Here is a 13,483-nt window from a genome sequence, read left to right as displayed (position 1 = left end):
TTCCTGTGAGCATCTATCTCTTTGTGTAATTATTTCTAGAATCATCGTGAACAATGGCGATCAAAGTAGAACGTGCACTCTCCCTATAAAATGAGATAGCGTGTGTGGCATAAAAAAGGAAGCGAAGGATACACGCTTCACTTCGAACACAGATAATACAGCCAGGCGTGGCCAGACTGTAAAAACAGAACACATACGTAAACAAACCAAATATATGGTTTGTGGCAATGTGCTTGTCGTTGCAGTTTTATTGTACATTGAATTCTGTAATCAGCAGAAACCAAGAAGAACATCGCATGTCATTGCTTTTCTATTTTAGCATTACATAAGATGTCATGCTATTGTTTTTGAGTTCCTTGGTTTGTTATGTTCCTGTGGGTGACATTTTGGCCAAAGTTGCCAAAGCAGTACACCACCATGGTGGGTCATTCTGAACTTATACCTGAGTCTCCCATTGGGTGCTCCCCCGCTCTCCCTTTCTGCCAGATCTGCCAGCGGAGCTGCACGACGATGCTGGCCCTGTCGGAGCACATCCGGACGCACACCGGGGAGCGGCCGTACGTGTGTGGGGAGTGCGGGGCGGCCTTCAGCCAGCCGGGCACCCTGCGAGACCACGCGGTGCGCAAGCACAGCCGCGCCTTCCGCCACACCTGCCCGCTGTGCGCCAAGGGCTGCGTCACCAAGTACGCCCTGCGCAAGCACCTGCAGAACTCGCACAAGGCCACCGTGGGGGACCAGCAGCAGAGGGGGACACAGCAGCCCCCCGGCGGTGGAGGAGGAGCGTCCGGGTGAGTGGGGGACTCTCCTCTTCCTCTTCCTCTTCCTCTTCCTTCTGCTCGTGTTTCAAGTCACTTTTGGAGTTTTGTGTTTGCTGAATCACCTGTTTGACTCCGCATGACCTGCTCCAGCTGTCGAGACATGAAGCCATTTAAAAGCCAGTCCGGTGTGCCTCAGGGGACCATTCCATCCCTAGCGTCTACATAACGGCTACTGTCAACGATGTGACCATATGGACCAGAACTGTAGATCACGCCATGATGGAAATTGCTGTCCATTGCCTCCAGCTAGCTCCCGACGCCCTTACTGAGCTCCTAGCTACTACTGGCATGGAAACCTTTGGAAGCACGACAAAGTTTATTGCCCTACATGGCACCCTCAGACAACAGGACCAAGTCTTGCTCAGCGTGGCAGGTCAACCCTTCAGTAGGTTGTTGGATCTGCGTCCTGGGTATCCCGCGGCACAAGCAAGGTGGGGCAATGGAATAGCTAAGGCAGCTAGTACAGCAGTGGACTTCCCTGCTGCACCTCATAGAGAGAATTTCTAACACGTTTGGTGGAGCGCCCCAAAGCATTGCCCGTGGGCTGGTGCAGACCATCTAGGTGATGAGAGCCACCTATGAGGCTCTCTGCTTTCGAATGACAAAATATCAGACGCAACAGCTGGATACTGTCTGAAGAGCTGGCTTCTGAGTTATCAAAAGGCTCCACCGGCACACAAAAGTATAACAGATGTACAGATATGTAAAAGACTTCCAACACTGGAAGATACTACTAGAACCCGCTTTTGAGCTGTGCTAGACAGGCGTGCGCTCACAAAGCAGGGGTGCAGTCTTACAACCGTGGACATCCAAGATCTACCATTAACCATTCCCACTACAGTAAAACCTTGTTACAAGAGACACTGTTACAAGAGACACTTTGTTATAAGAGACACTTGAGTGAAGACAGCTTGGGTGGTTTTCCTATGTTCACCATGTTAGCAACATTGCATATCAGAAACCTTGGTTACAAGGTACGTGCTTCCCAGGTCCCTTGAGGGTCTCTTGTAATGAGGCCTTAGTGTATAGAGAAGCACGTACCCCCTTGGGGAATGTACCTAGTCATCACTAGCACATGCCAGCTCCTACTCGAACACGGCGCCAGCAGCGCACAGTTATACGGACAACGGTCGCGATGCTTGGGTCATCTAATCTTTATCGAGTCGACCAAAGACAGGCACAGCAGCCATGGCAGCTGTCGCTGATCATGGCGAAGAGCAGCATATTGAGTAATATCAGCTAACCCTGAGCAGTGCTGTTAACACGTCGACCTGACGGGCAATGTCGAAGCATATTTGGTGCCTTATTGGTCCTGCCGGGCAAACGGCACCATTTACGCCATCAGGGAGACTTGTGCAGCCACAAAATGCGGCATTGGCGCTGCCGCACAAATGTGGTGGATCCAAAGCCATCAGGGGCATTCCGGTAACAGATGGGCCCACAGGCTGGCAAGTGAGGCTACATTGCGTTGCTCCCAGGGTGTAGACCCAGTGTGGCTAACAACGCTTCGTATCGACCCAGACATGGAACACCGGTGCCGGTGACAACGACAATGGCTGGATCTGCTTTCAACTGTGCCATTCCGGGACCATCCCACACCTAGAGCTCTGTCCCGAGACACCAGGTGTTTTTGAATTGCGTGCGCTCAGGGTACACTTATACAGATGATGTCATTACTCAATTGAGATGCAACAACTACCCTGTGAGGACAGGGCAGACTGACACTAATAGCGGCGGGCTCGCAGGTACACCATCACAGCAGCTTCAGAATTTTACCTCCAAAACACAACTCGGACAAGTCGACACCTCATGTTACAATTGTGACAGACTCAAACTGCCACATGCGAATCACCAGCAAAATTGGGTGCGTTCATTCGATGAATTGATTCGACCGTGTGGCCAACAAAAGAAAGACGCTGAATGCCCTGTGGCACTTTGTATGCAAAGCTGTCATCGCGAGTCATTATTAACTTCTCCCTAAACATCTCGGCCCAGAGCCATCCTTTGTTAAAGCTTCATGTCTGCCTTTCTGTCACCTCTGTGCGCCTCGTGCCCAAAAAAGGAAGCAAACACTTTTATGAGAACCAGGGAAAATGGTTTGTTGTTTTGGCGTCAATTACTTGATGGGGTTTGGAACGTAGGCATGATTGAAAAGTGAGGACTCAATGGCTGTTGCGCTGCTGAACACAAGGTCGCGGGTTCGATTCCCGGCCACGGCGGCCACTTTTCCGATGGAGGTGAAAAGCAAAAACGCCCGTGTGTACGAGATTTCGGCGCACGTTAAAGACCCCAGGTGGTCAAAATTAATCCGGAGCTCTCCACTACGGCGCGCCTCATCACCAGCGTTGCGCTGGCGCGTTAAACCCTACAATCAATCAAAAAAGTGAGTAGCTTACTTGGCAAAAGCTGAACTCACAAAAGTCATCAGCATTCATTCACACTCAGTGCTCTGCTAATGAAAATACGGCGTTAGCTACCCTTTCCTCCTCCTTGCAGTTCTAATGCGTGTTTGCATAAAATTGCATGTGAGACTGGTGAAGTGAGAAAGTGAGGCTTTCCATTACACTGGATGGACAGTGTCGTGGCCCTGACATTGAAGACTCTGAAGAGCACCTCACAAGCCTTTAGAGGACAAGCAGTGCCTGTCATGTTTACAATGAGGTCCTCAGTGCTCCTAACCATCATAGAATAATTTTGCATTGAATTCAGCATTGCAGCTAACAGGTTTTCCGGAATGGCATTACTTACGCTGGTGCCATCGCATTTAGAAGTACTACATAGTAGTACAAGCACAGGGGGCGGGTAGGTGGAGGAGAGTGCGTGCCTGACTACTTGCTTCCGCTGAGCTGAGAATTGGTTGCTTCTGCGGTTGCAGATCCGCTGGTGCATCCACCTCCCCGACAAAGGCTGCCCAACCTACAGTCCGACGGAGCAGGTAACCAACCGCCTCTCATGTTGAGAGCAACTTTTTCATTACTGTGCAAATTTTACAGGTCTAAGAAAACTTTCTTTTTTTTTTTTTTGAAAAAGGGGGGGGCGGGGAGCTAAACCTATTATAGTTAGGCACGTATTGCAAAAACATAAAATGTACATTATTGAATGCCCTTTGCAGTCTTTAGAATGTTGTCGTAAACAGGGGTTGCAAAAAAAAATCAAAATCAAAATATTTTTTAGGCACTGAAGAAAATAATAATAAAAAGGGGGGGGGAGGTTGCATATAAAAACTGCATATAGTAAAAAAAAATTCCAAATATACATTTTGTAGGTCAACATCTAAAAAAATTGGCCACATATCGGCTTGCTTCGCTGAAGTGCACCGCCTAAGCAACACGGTGGCGTCATCTTGCTCTGGCCCTGGGAAACGCACAAATTTGTTACCCAGGGCCACTTCCAGGTGGTAACACCAACCGTGTCTGCTGCGGAGGGCTTTTTTTTCCTCCATGGTTTCTCGTTTCACATTCCTGCAGGGGCTAATATTTTATTTGCCATCGCAGCCCAAGAAACACTAGCATCTTTAAAATTAAGCATCCATTTAAGCATGTATTTTTTAATAAAGAAATACTGGAATACTGCAAATATTACTTATTTGCTGATGTTGTGCCTCAGGTATGAGTAATGTTTTGTTTTTGCTCAACAATGTTCACAAGTATGTACACAGCCACCAGATCTAGATGTCTGAAAATGGCTTGGGCTATATAAACGTCATGTTCAGCAACTAATTTAACTTTGGCTGGTAGCTGAAACGAGAGATAGACAGGCAGACAGACCAAAATTTCTGCATTCTAGTTGCCCAAGAAAGCCTATCGTCTTTAAAAATAATTAAGCTGTTCAGAACAGTCTGTCAGACATCATTAAAATATCTTAGCATCATGGTGCCTGTGCCATGCAGTGAAGCCCAGCCTCCATTTCGAACTGTGCAATTTAGGGCGGTCCTCTTAATGAAATCTGACAGTTTGACATTATTAGTGGCACCAATTCCTCCCATGTGGTGTAAAAATACCTTGTCAACGACTTGCTCTGCATTTACGGTCGGCACGAGATTCTGGACACCCATGCGCTGCAAAGAAATCTGCTTGGAGTTGCAAATGAAACTTGGTGGTGAATGCTTATTGTACATTCACTGTCAGTTCACCATCACTTATCTGCCAGAACTTGCACTTGCAGTTTATGAACATCTTCTGACTTGCTGTTGTAGCCCTGCTTGCAGGAATGAGCTGCAATGTGCTATAATCAGACCCGGCAAGCTTTTACTGAGGAGCTGTCGCGCTGCTACAAAAAAGGGTTCAGTTTTTTTTTTTTTTTTTCTGTTTTGTTTTTATTCCTCCTCCTTCTCTTTCACTATCCCCCTCCTCGCTCCTCGCTTCTGTTCCTCACTTCTGTTCTGCTCCGCCTCCCCCCACCCCCCAACAACCACTTCCTCCTCCTAACAAAAGCGTCCTGCGTTGCAGGGTGACCTAACACTTTTTAGAAGTAACAATACCAATCCTTTTTGAGACTTCGTCAAAATAGACATTTCTGCTTAGAAGCAACACTAGGCCAGCAGAAATGCTGTGTGCGGTTACGAAACTGAAGCTTTGCTTGTTGCATTCTATTTCATTTCTGCTGCACTTTTGGGGAAGTACCTTTAGAAAGGATCAAGGGGTCACGCTTGCAAAACCAAACTGCTGCCATGGTTTAGTTCGTGTCTACTTGTACTAGTGACCGCAGTGAGTAGTGGTGGAACAGTTGTGGCTGATAATTGGCTCTCTCTGCTCTTTCAGAACTGCCGGTGCATCTAATGTGCCAGCCCGACAAGGGGCAGCAAGGCGAGGGAGGTAAGAGGATGCGCTGCTTGTTTCACTTTTTGACCTAGTGAAAACCCGTCTTCATCATCATCTTCACCAGCCTGTTCCTGTGTTCTGGTGCCCGAGTTCATTCTTTGCTTCTGAATTTTCCGATTTCATCCCTCCATCAAGTTAACGGCCTTCCTCTACTTCTAATCCCGTCTCTCGGCTAGCCATGGCGCAAAATCGGCCGAAAGAAATGGCTGCAGCTTAGCTCAGTTAAGCCCGGTTACGCAAGCGAAAGCAGCCAAAGCACTGTTCGCTAACCAAACGATATGGCTAGTCGAACGTTCTGTGCTGCGAGAACTCTCTACCGTCGCTTGTGCTTCTGTGCTTCTCAGCGGCTGTGCTTCTCAGTGAATAGCATGCACGTGAAAGCGTTGTGGGATCCAGAAGGCCCATGCTGAACATTGTGCTGCACCCTAGTGCAAAAAGAAGTAAACATCAAAAAACAAAGTTTACTTATCCTTCAAGAGATGGCGTATCATGTCTACAAAGGATGCACATGTACTGAAGTGAGAAAAACCATGAAATTTAGTAACCTTGAACACCCAAGTTGGGCGGAACTCAACAGCAGACCGCTACAGCCATGTTGCGATTCCGGGTACAGCCCGACAACGGACCAGGAAGGGTTAATAAAGCAAGAAATGCCAGAAACGTGAAAGCAGGTGTCAACGCCCCGTACACTTTTGGGCACTGCGTTTTGTGACATCACAGAAGTTGTGAATAGTGAGACCTCATGGGAGAAGCATCTATAAACGTTTTCCTCAAATAAACAGTTCTTAAAGGAGCCATGAAGAGAAAACAAAAGTTTGTTTTATTCGAAAGATTAGGTGTTTCATAGTACCCCAAGCGCTTTCCCGGAAGCAAATGATGCTTTATTCACTGAGAAATAAGGCAATTTAAGCCAAAATTTTAAATCTCCCGCTAAAATTGCACATTTGGTGACGTGAGCAATGGTGTCACATGGGCCGGTCCATGAAACAGATACTTAGTATGTCGACTCCATATAGCACCCACACGCGGGAGTCGACCGAGACGGCGGCCATTTTAAAAATGCTAGTAAAACCTAGTGCACCCGCAGCCCTAGTCATGGAATCGCCTGATCCGGAGAACAAAACTCTCGCCGAGGAGCTCCGGCTTGCATTTAACAACCTCACACCACTTGAACGCTCAACGCTTCTAAGTGCACGAGCGGCAAGAGTTGTGGGATACGCGGTGGACGGGAAAGCGACCATTCCGCGATAGCCACAACAGACGAACGCCCTGCCGTCGGCACCGCTGCCTCGTCAGCGCCGTCGCCACGGACGAATACAGACTGGTACGTATGTGCCGTATTTTTATTACGGTTAATAATAGTTCAACTTCAGTAGCAGTATCGCTTATGCCAGTTGGCCGGTGTCGTGTATGGAAAGCCGTTCGCGCGAGCTCTCTGCTTCGACCAGAAAGATACGAGCGTCAATGCGCGGTGTTTACGGCATTTTTCCTCCAAGGTCAGAGCGCCTCGAACCCGAAAATTCGTCTGCGCGACGGCGAGACGTCGAGCTCGGCCAGGCGGTTGTTTCGTACGCATTGGCGCACACGCTTGCGTGTTCGTTCGGAACTTCAACCGTTTACTCCACCGTTCTTTGTCATAAAAAGAATGTGCAGTATGTTTCACGGGCATTTAGCTCGCTATGCAAACTGTAAGCCCTGCCTAACATGCGTTTGCTTTTGCCGGCCTCCGCCAATCGCAGAGCTTAGCCCATGTGACGGCATAGGTTCTGTTGCGGGAAATGAGCTGGTGGGTCGCATGACCATTCCCGTTTTTCCTAATTATGTAGCTTATTTGAGCGAAGTTTGCGTTATAAGTGGTGTCGTTATGGTTCTAATGAGGCTATCTTTCAAATGAACCAAACTTGTGTTTTCTCTTCATGGCTCCTTTAAGTGGTTTAGCGCGTGAAGTAAATGCAAATCAAAATGTTTTGGGAGCCGATCTAATTTAAAAAATGCAGACTACAGCTTTTTTATACATTGCGAGACAGGCTGTACCGTCGCGCTCCAGCCAGCCATCATGCTTTCAGTTTCATTTTGGAAAGCATTGATGCATAATTAGCGAAGTCAAAAATCTACGACGGTAAACGCCTTGAGCTTCTGCAAGCAATATCCCCAGCAGGAAGCCACAAAAGGAACAAGATGCACTGCACGTGTTTAAGCGACCCGCCTGAGCTTCTAATCCTCCAGTGTTCGTGCATGGATGTTGGTATCAGTAAAGTGTTACCGCACCCGGTTCAAACCTTATCAGCCGTGAAAGGTCCAGAGCACTTACTGCAGTGGTTAGCCTACTGTTCCAACCTTGTGCTCTTCCGTTCGCTGCGAGCTGTTGTTGATAAACAATCTGTAAATCGTGCGTCACGTCACTCTACCGATGTTGTTATGTTTGGTCCGGCCGAGCCTCGGCCAACGAGGACAACTCGACATGGGTGCCGGTAAGCGAGGGTGTATTTCATGGTGAAAGCAGTGCATAAAAGACGAAGACAGGGGAGGGAAAACACAAACGCAGCGTTCAGTCAATGCTATGTGTGAAGTGAAGTTTGGCAACAACTGTGAGTTACGTTTCCCAAGAATGACGTTTGTATTCTTCACACACCTTCCCTTCACATCACACGCACAATTTAGCATGTATGCAAAGCACTGCATTTCATGTCTTCAGGGAACCAGTGTGTACACTACGACAGGTACGAAATGATTTGAGGAATGGCCTGGAGTGCGAGACATTTCAGGGGAAAGAGTTGCCAGGATGCATTTTTTCTACCATCTTTTTCTGTTTGCAATAAACCTCATTGCCACACTCAGTGTGGAGTGCTCCAGTTCGACAAGCTCTGTAATGCGCATGTTCCCAGGTAAGTTTAACAGTGGAGGTTTATCAGTCGGGGATTTGCATAGCACCACCTCGGGGAATTTATATCTTACCTCTTATCAGGAAATTGATACGCCCGTGGGGCAGAGGGAGTGTATCAGACGTATTTTGCTGGGAGGAGGCAGTGGGGGAGGCTATACAAATCCAGTGGTTGTGAAGCGAGTTTCTTCTCAGTGTGTGAGTGTGGATTAACGTCTCGGAAAACTTACACTGTTTGCTTCAGGCCCAGTGCCGTGCCAACATCGTCAGCGCCACCAGTGCTACCCGTTCCCACCGCTCCCACCATCATTGCTCCCCCTGGCACTGCATCCGCCTACATGTTCCCCAGCTACGAGAGCCAGGACTCGTATGAGCCTCCAGAGCGGTGCGCCGTTATTCTTCATGAGTTGGAGCCACGAGAACAGCTGCAGCAGCAGCAGCAGCAGCAGCAGCGCGTGGTGCCGCACCCGCACACCGTGGTGGCCCCGCCCACCCTGCACCCCGCAGCAGGGCCCACCAACTTGCCCATGGGCATGGACAGCCTCAGTGCGGCGGGGTGGAGGTTGCCAGCACCCCCCGTTGCGGGCTTCGAACTCATCTACTCGCCCCAGCCTGCACACCACGAACAGGCCATGTCTTCCCTGTCCTCTATGCACGGCGCCATGGGCTGGTCGCGAGAACAGCTCTAGGGGTCTCCCCTACACTGCCATAGGAGCCGTGGAGTTTCAAACTAACACATGCTAGAGGGAAATCTGTCACCACTGTCTAGGCAAGCTGCACTCCAGTGAGCTCGCCGTCATCTACCAAATCAGAACTGTCCTTGGCATGGCTCATTAACAGGCTGAAAAGTTGCCTCTGGCTGCAAAAAAGCAACAGTATTATTGTAAAAGAATATTTAAATTTGTTTAATTATCAGAAAAATGGAGATCTAAAATATTTCTTGGCCAGGGATTATTTAGAAGGTTCGTGCAAGATAAACAAGAAAAAAAATATTGGCTCCAGTCCACGCTGCGAAGGTGGTTGGAAAATAAAGCTGTAAACGACACCTACAGCAATTGCCCATGCGACGTCTCTTGAAATTCACACACGTGGCTCTACAAAGAGTGAAACTGGAGATTCTGCTAGCCATCACCTGGGATTCATGGGCGAAGAGGGGGGTGGGCGGGGGCGTCCGGAATGCAGCAAAGTCTGCCACAGCCGGGCTAAAGGACGCCACCCCTCTAGCCCGACTGCGGGTCGGCAGAAATAAAACGGAGAGGAGCGCCTTTTGAAAGGTGAGGAGGAGGGTGGGACGTGGGGCTACAGCATAATATCTCTCACTGCCTCCTTCTCACTCTTGTTTCATGCGTCGCCTCGAAAAGCGCCCTCCGCCTCCTCAGCCGCTGAATCAAAACCACTGTTTGTCTCCCCTGTCTCTGCGTGTGGCCGTAGCTTAGTCGCTAAGACGAGGGGCTCTCACTCCGCTTCTCTTCGGGCCCAGGTTCGATCCCTGCAGTGCCAGTAGTTTTATTTGGTCTGGTTGGGAGTTTCTTGTGGCACATGTCGCAACGAAAACGTTGGCTCGTAGAGTTAAAAAGCTTTGCTTTAAAAAATGTTACCGTTTTTTGTTGATTTTGCCTTCAAGAGGATTAAGATGCCATGTGTCCAGCCAAGCCAAGTAGACGAGGAATGTCGCTGGCTGCTATGGCAGCACCCATAGCGGCACGTGATTGCAGCAAAATTTCCCTCTAGTATGTACTAGTATTAAACTCTATGGTCAGAGCCACGATGCTTGAGTTCATCTTTTATATCGCCACTGACATCACTGAGTTCTGATATGCTGTCACGCACCGTTTCTTGCTGAAACCACCGCCCAAGAGTTGTAGCAGTGTTTGGCTGCGAATATGAACAGGTTTGGATCGCGTGTCAACCTTGATCTCTCTTTTGTACATGTTTCTGCGTTGCGACTGGCTTGAGAGTGTTGTGGGACGCCATTTCTTAAGCTGCGTGGGTCTGTCTTAAGTGTTGGTGAGTCAGCTTGGTGCGTGGCTTCCTGACATGCGGCCTGGCTAGATTGCCCTTGGGCGGTACCTTGAACACTGGGAGATTTTGTGAACACCACAAAAGTGGTTCGTTTGGGGGTCATCGAAAATTGCCACTGGTAGCCTTGTGCCTAGTGGGCTGTGTTTGTTTGTTTTTCTTGTTCTACCGAACGAACAAAAGTGCAAGAAATTGTACCTACAGCACCCACCAAAAAAAAACGTGCGAATGCAGTTCAATACTACTGCATGTAGAAATTTTTGCCTTTATTCCACGCTACCTGCCATCCTATAATGTATAAACAGTGTGCAGCTCTGTCAGTTTGTGGATTGACAAGTGTATATCATTTTGAAAGTAGTAGTGTTTAAATTTTATTTGGGGAACGTTGATTTCCACATCCTCAGCTTGGGTCATTTTACATGCCAGAATTGCAGTTTTACAGTTACTTCATATTAGGTCTTATTTGAAGCCCTTGAGACAAAGTTACATTAAGATACACCTGTGGAAGCCTGCAAGACTACCAACCTTGAGGAGGGCTGTGCATCACCGCTTGCGAACAAGTAGCCACGCTGAATGGTCATTCATAATATACTTTACGATAAAGTATTTTATAGCAGTCATTCATATCATTGTGTTACTTAAAAGGAAGAAACATAACGTTACTTGTGTAGGCACATCACAAAGTCTATGGAAAGAATCATTCTTTGCACTTTCTGCATTTTGCGAATTTCAGCATGGCGACAAAGTTCATTATAAGCGGGCTCAACTGCACCAGACGAGCGAATAAGAAGTTGCTTACAGTATTTTGAGCTGCTCATTGATATTACAACCGTACAAACTTCTGTTTTCTTGCGGAAACGCAGTACTTTTTTCATTTTCTCTCTCAGGGGCTATGTGTTATGATCTGCAGATTAGTAGCCGGCATCACCTGTGGCGCCATCTGGGAGTTAGCGCGTGAAGTTCTCATTTCCCATTGCAAAGTTTCATTGAACAATATCATGACCCTCAGCTTCAACATTCAGATAAAAGTGACCATGTGTTCGGTGCGTGGTGTCACTTAGGTGCTTTTTGTAAATGCCGAATAGACGGTTTTTTTTTTTTTTTTTTTTTTTTTTTTTTTTGAGCTGCAAAAGGCAGCCTCGAATATTATGGAATTACGAACTGCTATGACGGATGGTGGACATTCAGTTTGCGCACAAGGCAACCAAGTTTTCCTGTGATGCCGAAAAGTAGAGCTCGATGCCATAATAAAACAAACAAGGGAGGCAGCGTCACATAGAAATTTGTCTCTGCTGTAATCTTTGCAACAATGTTGCTTTGACGTATTATTATCCAACAGCTTCCATCTGCTGGTTGGGAGACATGTTTCTACATGGAAGATAATTCTGCATACATGTCCTTTCCTATGTACTTGTGTGTTGTACAACCATAATAAAGAGTACAATAGCTACAATCAAAGATTGTTCCTTGTTTGTTTTGTTTCCTTGTTATATCTTTGGCTTTACATTGCCAATTTGAATTTTTCGTCAGTGATAAGCATCTGTATATGGGGCATATTCTGGCCTATGTTATCTGGGACAATCTTATCTGACCTAATTCCAAGGACACGGGTTCAATTCCCGGCCACCGCGGCCACTTTTCTGATGGAGGCAAAAAGCGAAAACGCCCATGTGCTCGAGATTTTGGCGCACATTAAAGATCCCCGGGTAGTCAAAATTAATCCAGATCCCTCCTCTATGGCGCGCCTCATCACCCGTGTAGCTTCAGTGCATTAAACCAATCAATCAATCAATTATCTGACCTAACGCCTGCAAGTATGCTGATTGCTATGCAGTGTAGCCCAGTTCTAGAACACCCAGTAATAATGAAATCTTGGCTAATTTCCAATTTTTGTTTGGATTGTCTGCAGTGCGATTCGAGTCTGCTTTGAAAAGCTCAAAACGATGTGCAAACATAATGATTAAAATTTACTTATAAGTAATCTTTTTTAACCAATTAACATCAAAAGATGAATATTTCTAGCATGAACCAAAAAAAACTGTTGGAACCCATGCGCTAACACACTAAGGGCAATGCAGCCAGGAGTGCCTTTGGCACATCGCTAAGATGATGCATTCCCAACAAGAGTGGACAATCTGTGGGTATCTCGTACTGATAAAATTGAGTTTGATTCAAGCGGGCATGTGCAGCACAAACAACTGCACTGGGAAAGTAATTACATCAAATCCAGGGAGGGGTGGGAAGCTTGTAGGTTGCACAAGTTGCCAATATTATACTGTTGCGATGCTGCAAACATCAATGTTGCGAAAGTTCAAACAGCTCCTCCTCGCTCCTTTCCACTCCAGCGGCCATTCCTTTGGTTTTTGCGTGAGCGTGGCAGTGAAAGCTCAAGGGATTAGCAATAGCAGCTGTCATTGCAAAATAAAGCACACCCACTGACCGTACTTTCTGTGAGAACATACTGTGATAATATTGCTTTGTGTAAGCACATACCGGGAAAATGTTGCTTGGTGTGAGCAGATAGCGTAAAAATGTCGCTTTATGTGAGCACATACTGCAAAAATGTTTTGTGTGAGCATACTGTGAAAGTGTTAACAGGGTCCATTTTACATTATTTCCTGTGAGAATAAGGGAACAACTCTTTGACAGACACACACTGGACAAAGGTCGCAAGAACATCAGGGCATTCTTGATACTGATGCTATCAGTGATTTTACAAGTAAATAAATTGCAAAAGGGAGGCAAATATTCACTTGCACAACAGTAATGTTTATTACAAGAAGAGGTCAACTGGCCTGCTACATCTCACTTGACCATCTTGTAAAAATATATATCTTGTGGAAATATATAGCAGAGCAGGGGGTGGGATGATCAGCGTCACCACTGTGAGAACACCCGTGCTGGTTTGGTTGTTAGTACGCAAGATGTGGCTCCAGCAACAAGAT

At 47.1% G+C, this 13,483-nt stretch overlaps 1 protein-coding gene across 1 annotated transcript in view; it reads left to right on the top strand.

Annotated features, from left to right (window-relative positions):
* Window positions 1–12,012, top strand: part of LOC144175107 (uncharacterized) — a 37,151-nt gene extending 25,139 nt beyond the window's left edge. Inside the window, exons 11-14 of the mRNA XM_077704190.1 lie at window positions 487–788; window positions 3,694–3,753; window positions 5,579–5,632; window positions 8,764–12,012. Of these exons, the coding sequence (XP_077560316.1) occupies window positions 487–788; window positions 3,694–3,753; window positions 5,579–5,632; window positions 8,764–9,208 (861 nt within the window). The 3' untranslated portion in view covers window positions 9,209–12,012. The remainder of the gene's footprint in view (window positions 1–486; window positions 789–3,693; window positions 3,754–5,578; window positions 5,633–8,763) is intronic.
* The last annotated feature ends 1,471 nt before the right edge of the window (window positions 12,013–13,483 follow it).

The sequence above is a fragment of the Haemaphysalis longicornis genome, unplaced genomic scaffold (genome assembly GCF_048455015.1).
Source record: "Haemaphysalis longicornis isolate Haplotype H1 unplaced genomic scaffold, Haemaphysalis longicornis Haplotype H1 scaffold_3, whole genome shotgun sequence".
NCBI classification, from domain to species: Eukaryota; Metazoa; Arthropoda; class Arachnida; order Ixodida; family Ixodidae; genus Haemaphysalis; species Haemaphysalis longicornis.
The sequence above is the reverse complement of the archived record's forward strand: the minus strand, read 5'-3'. Positions and strand labels throughout refer to the sequence as shown.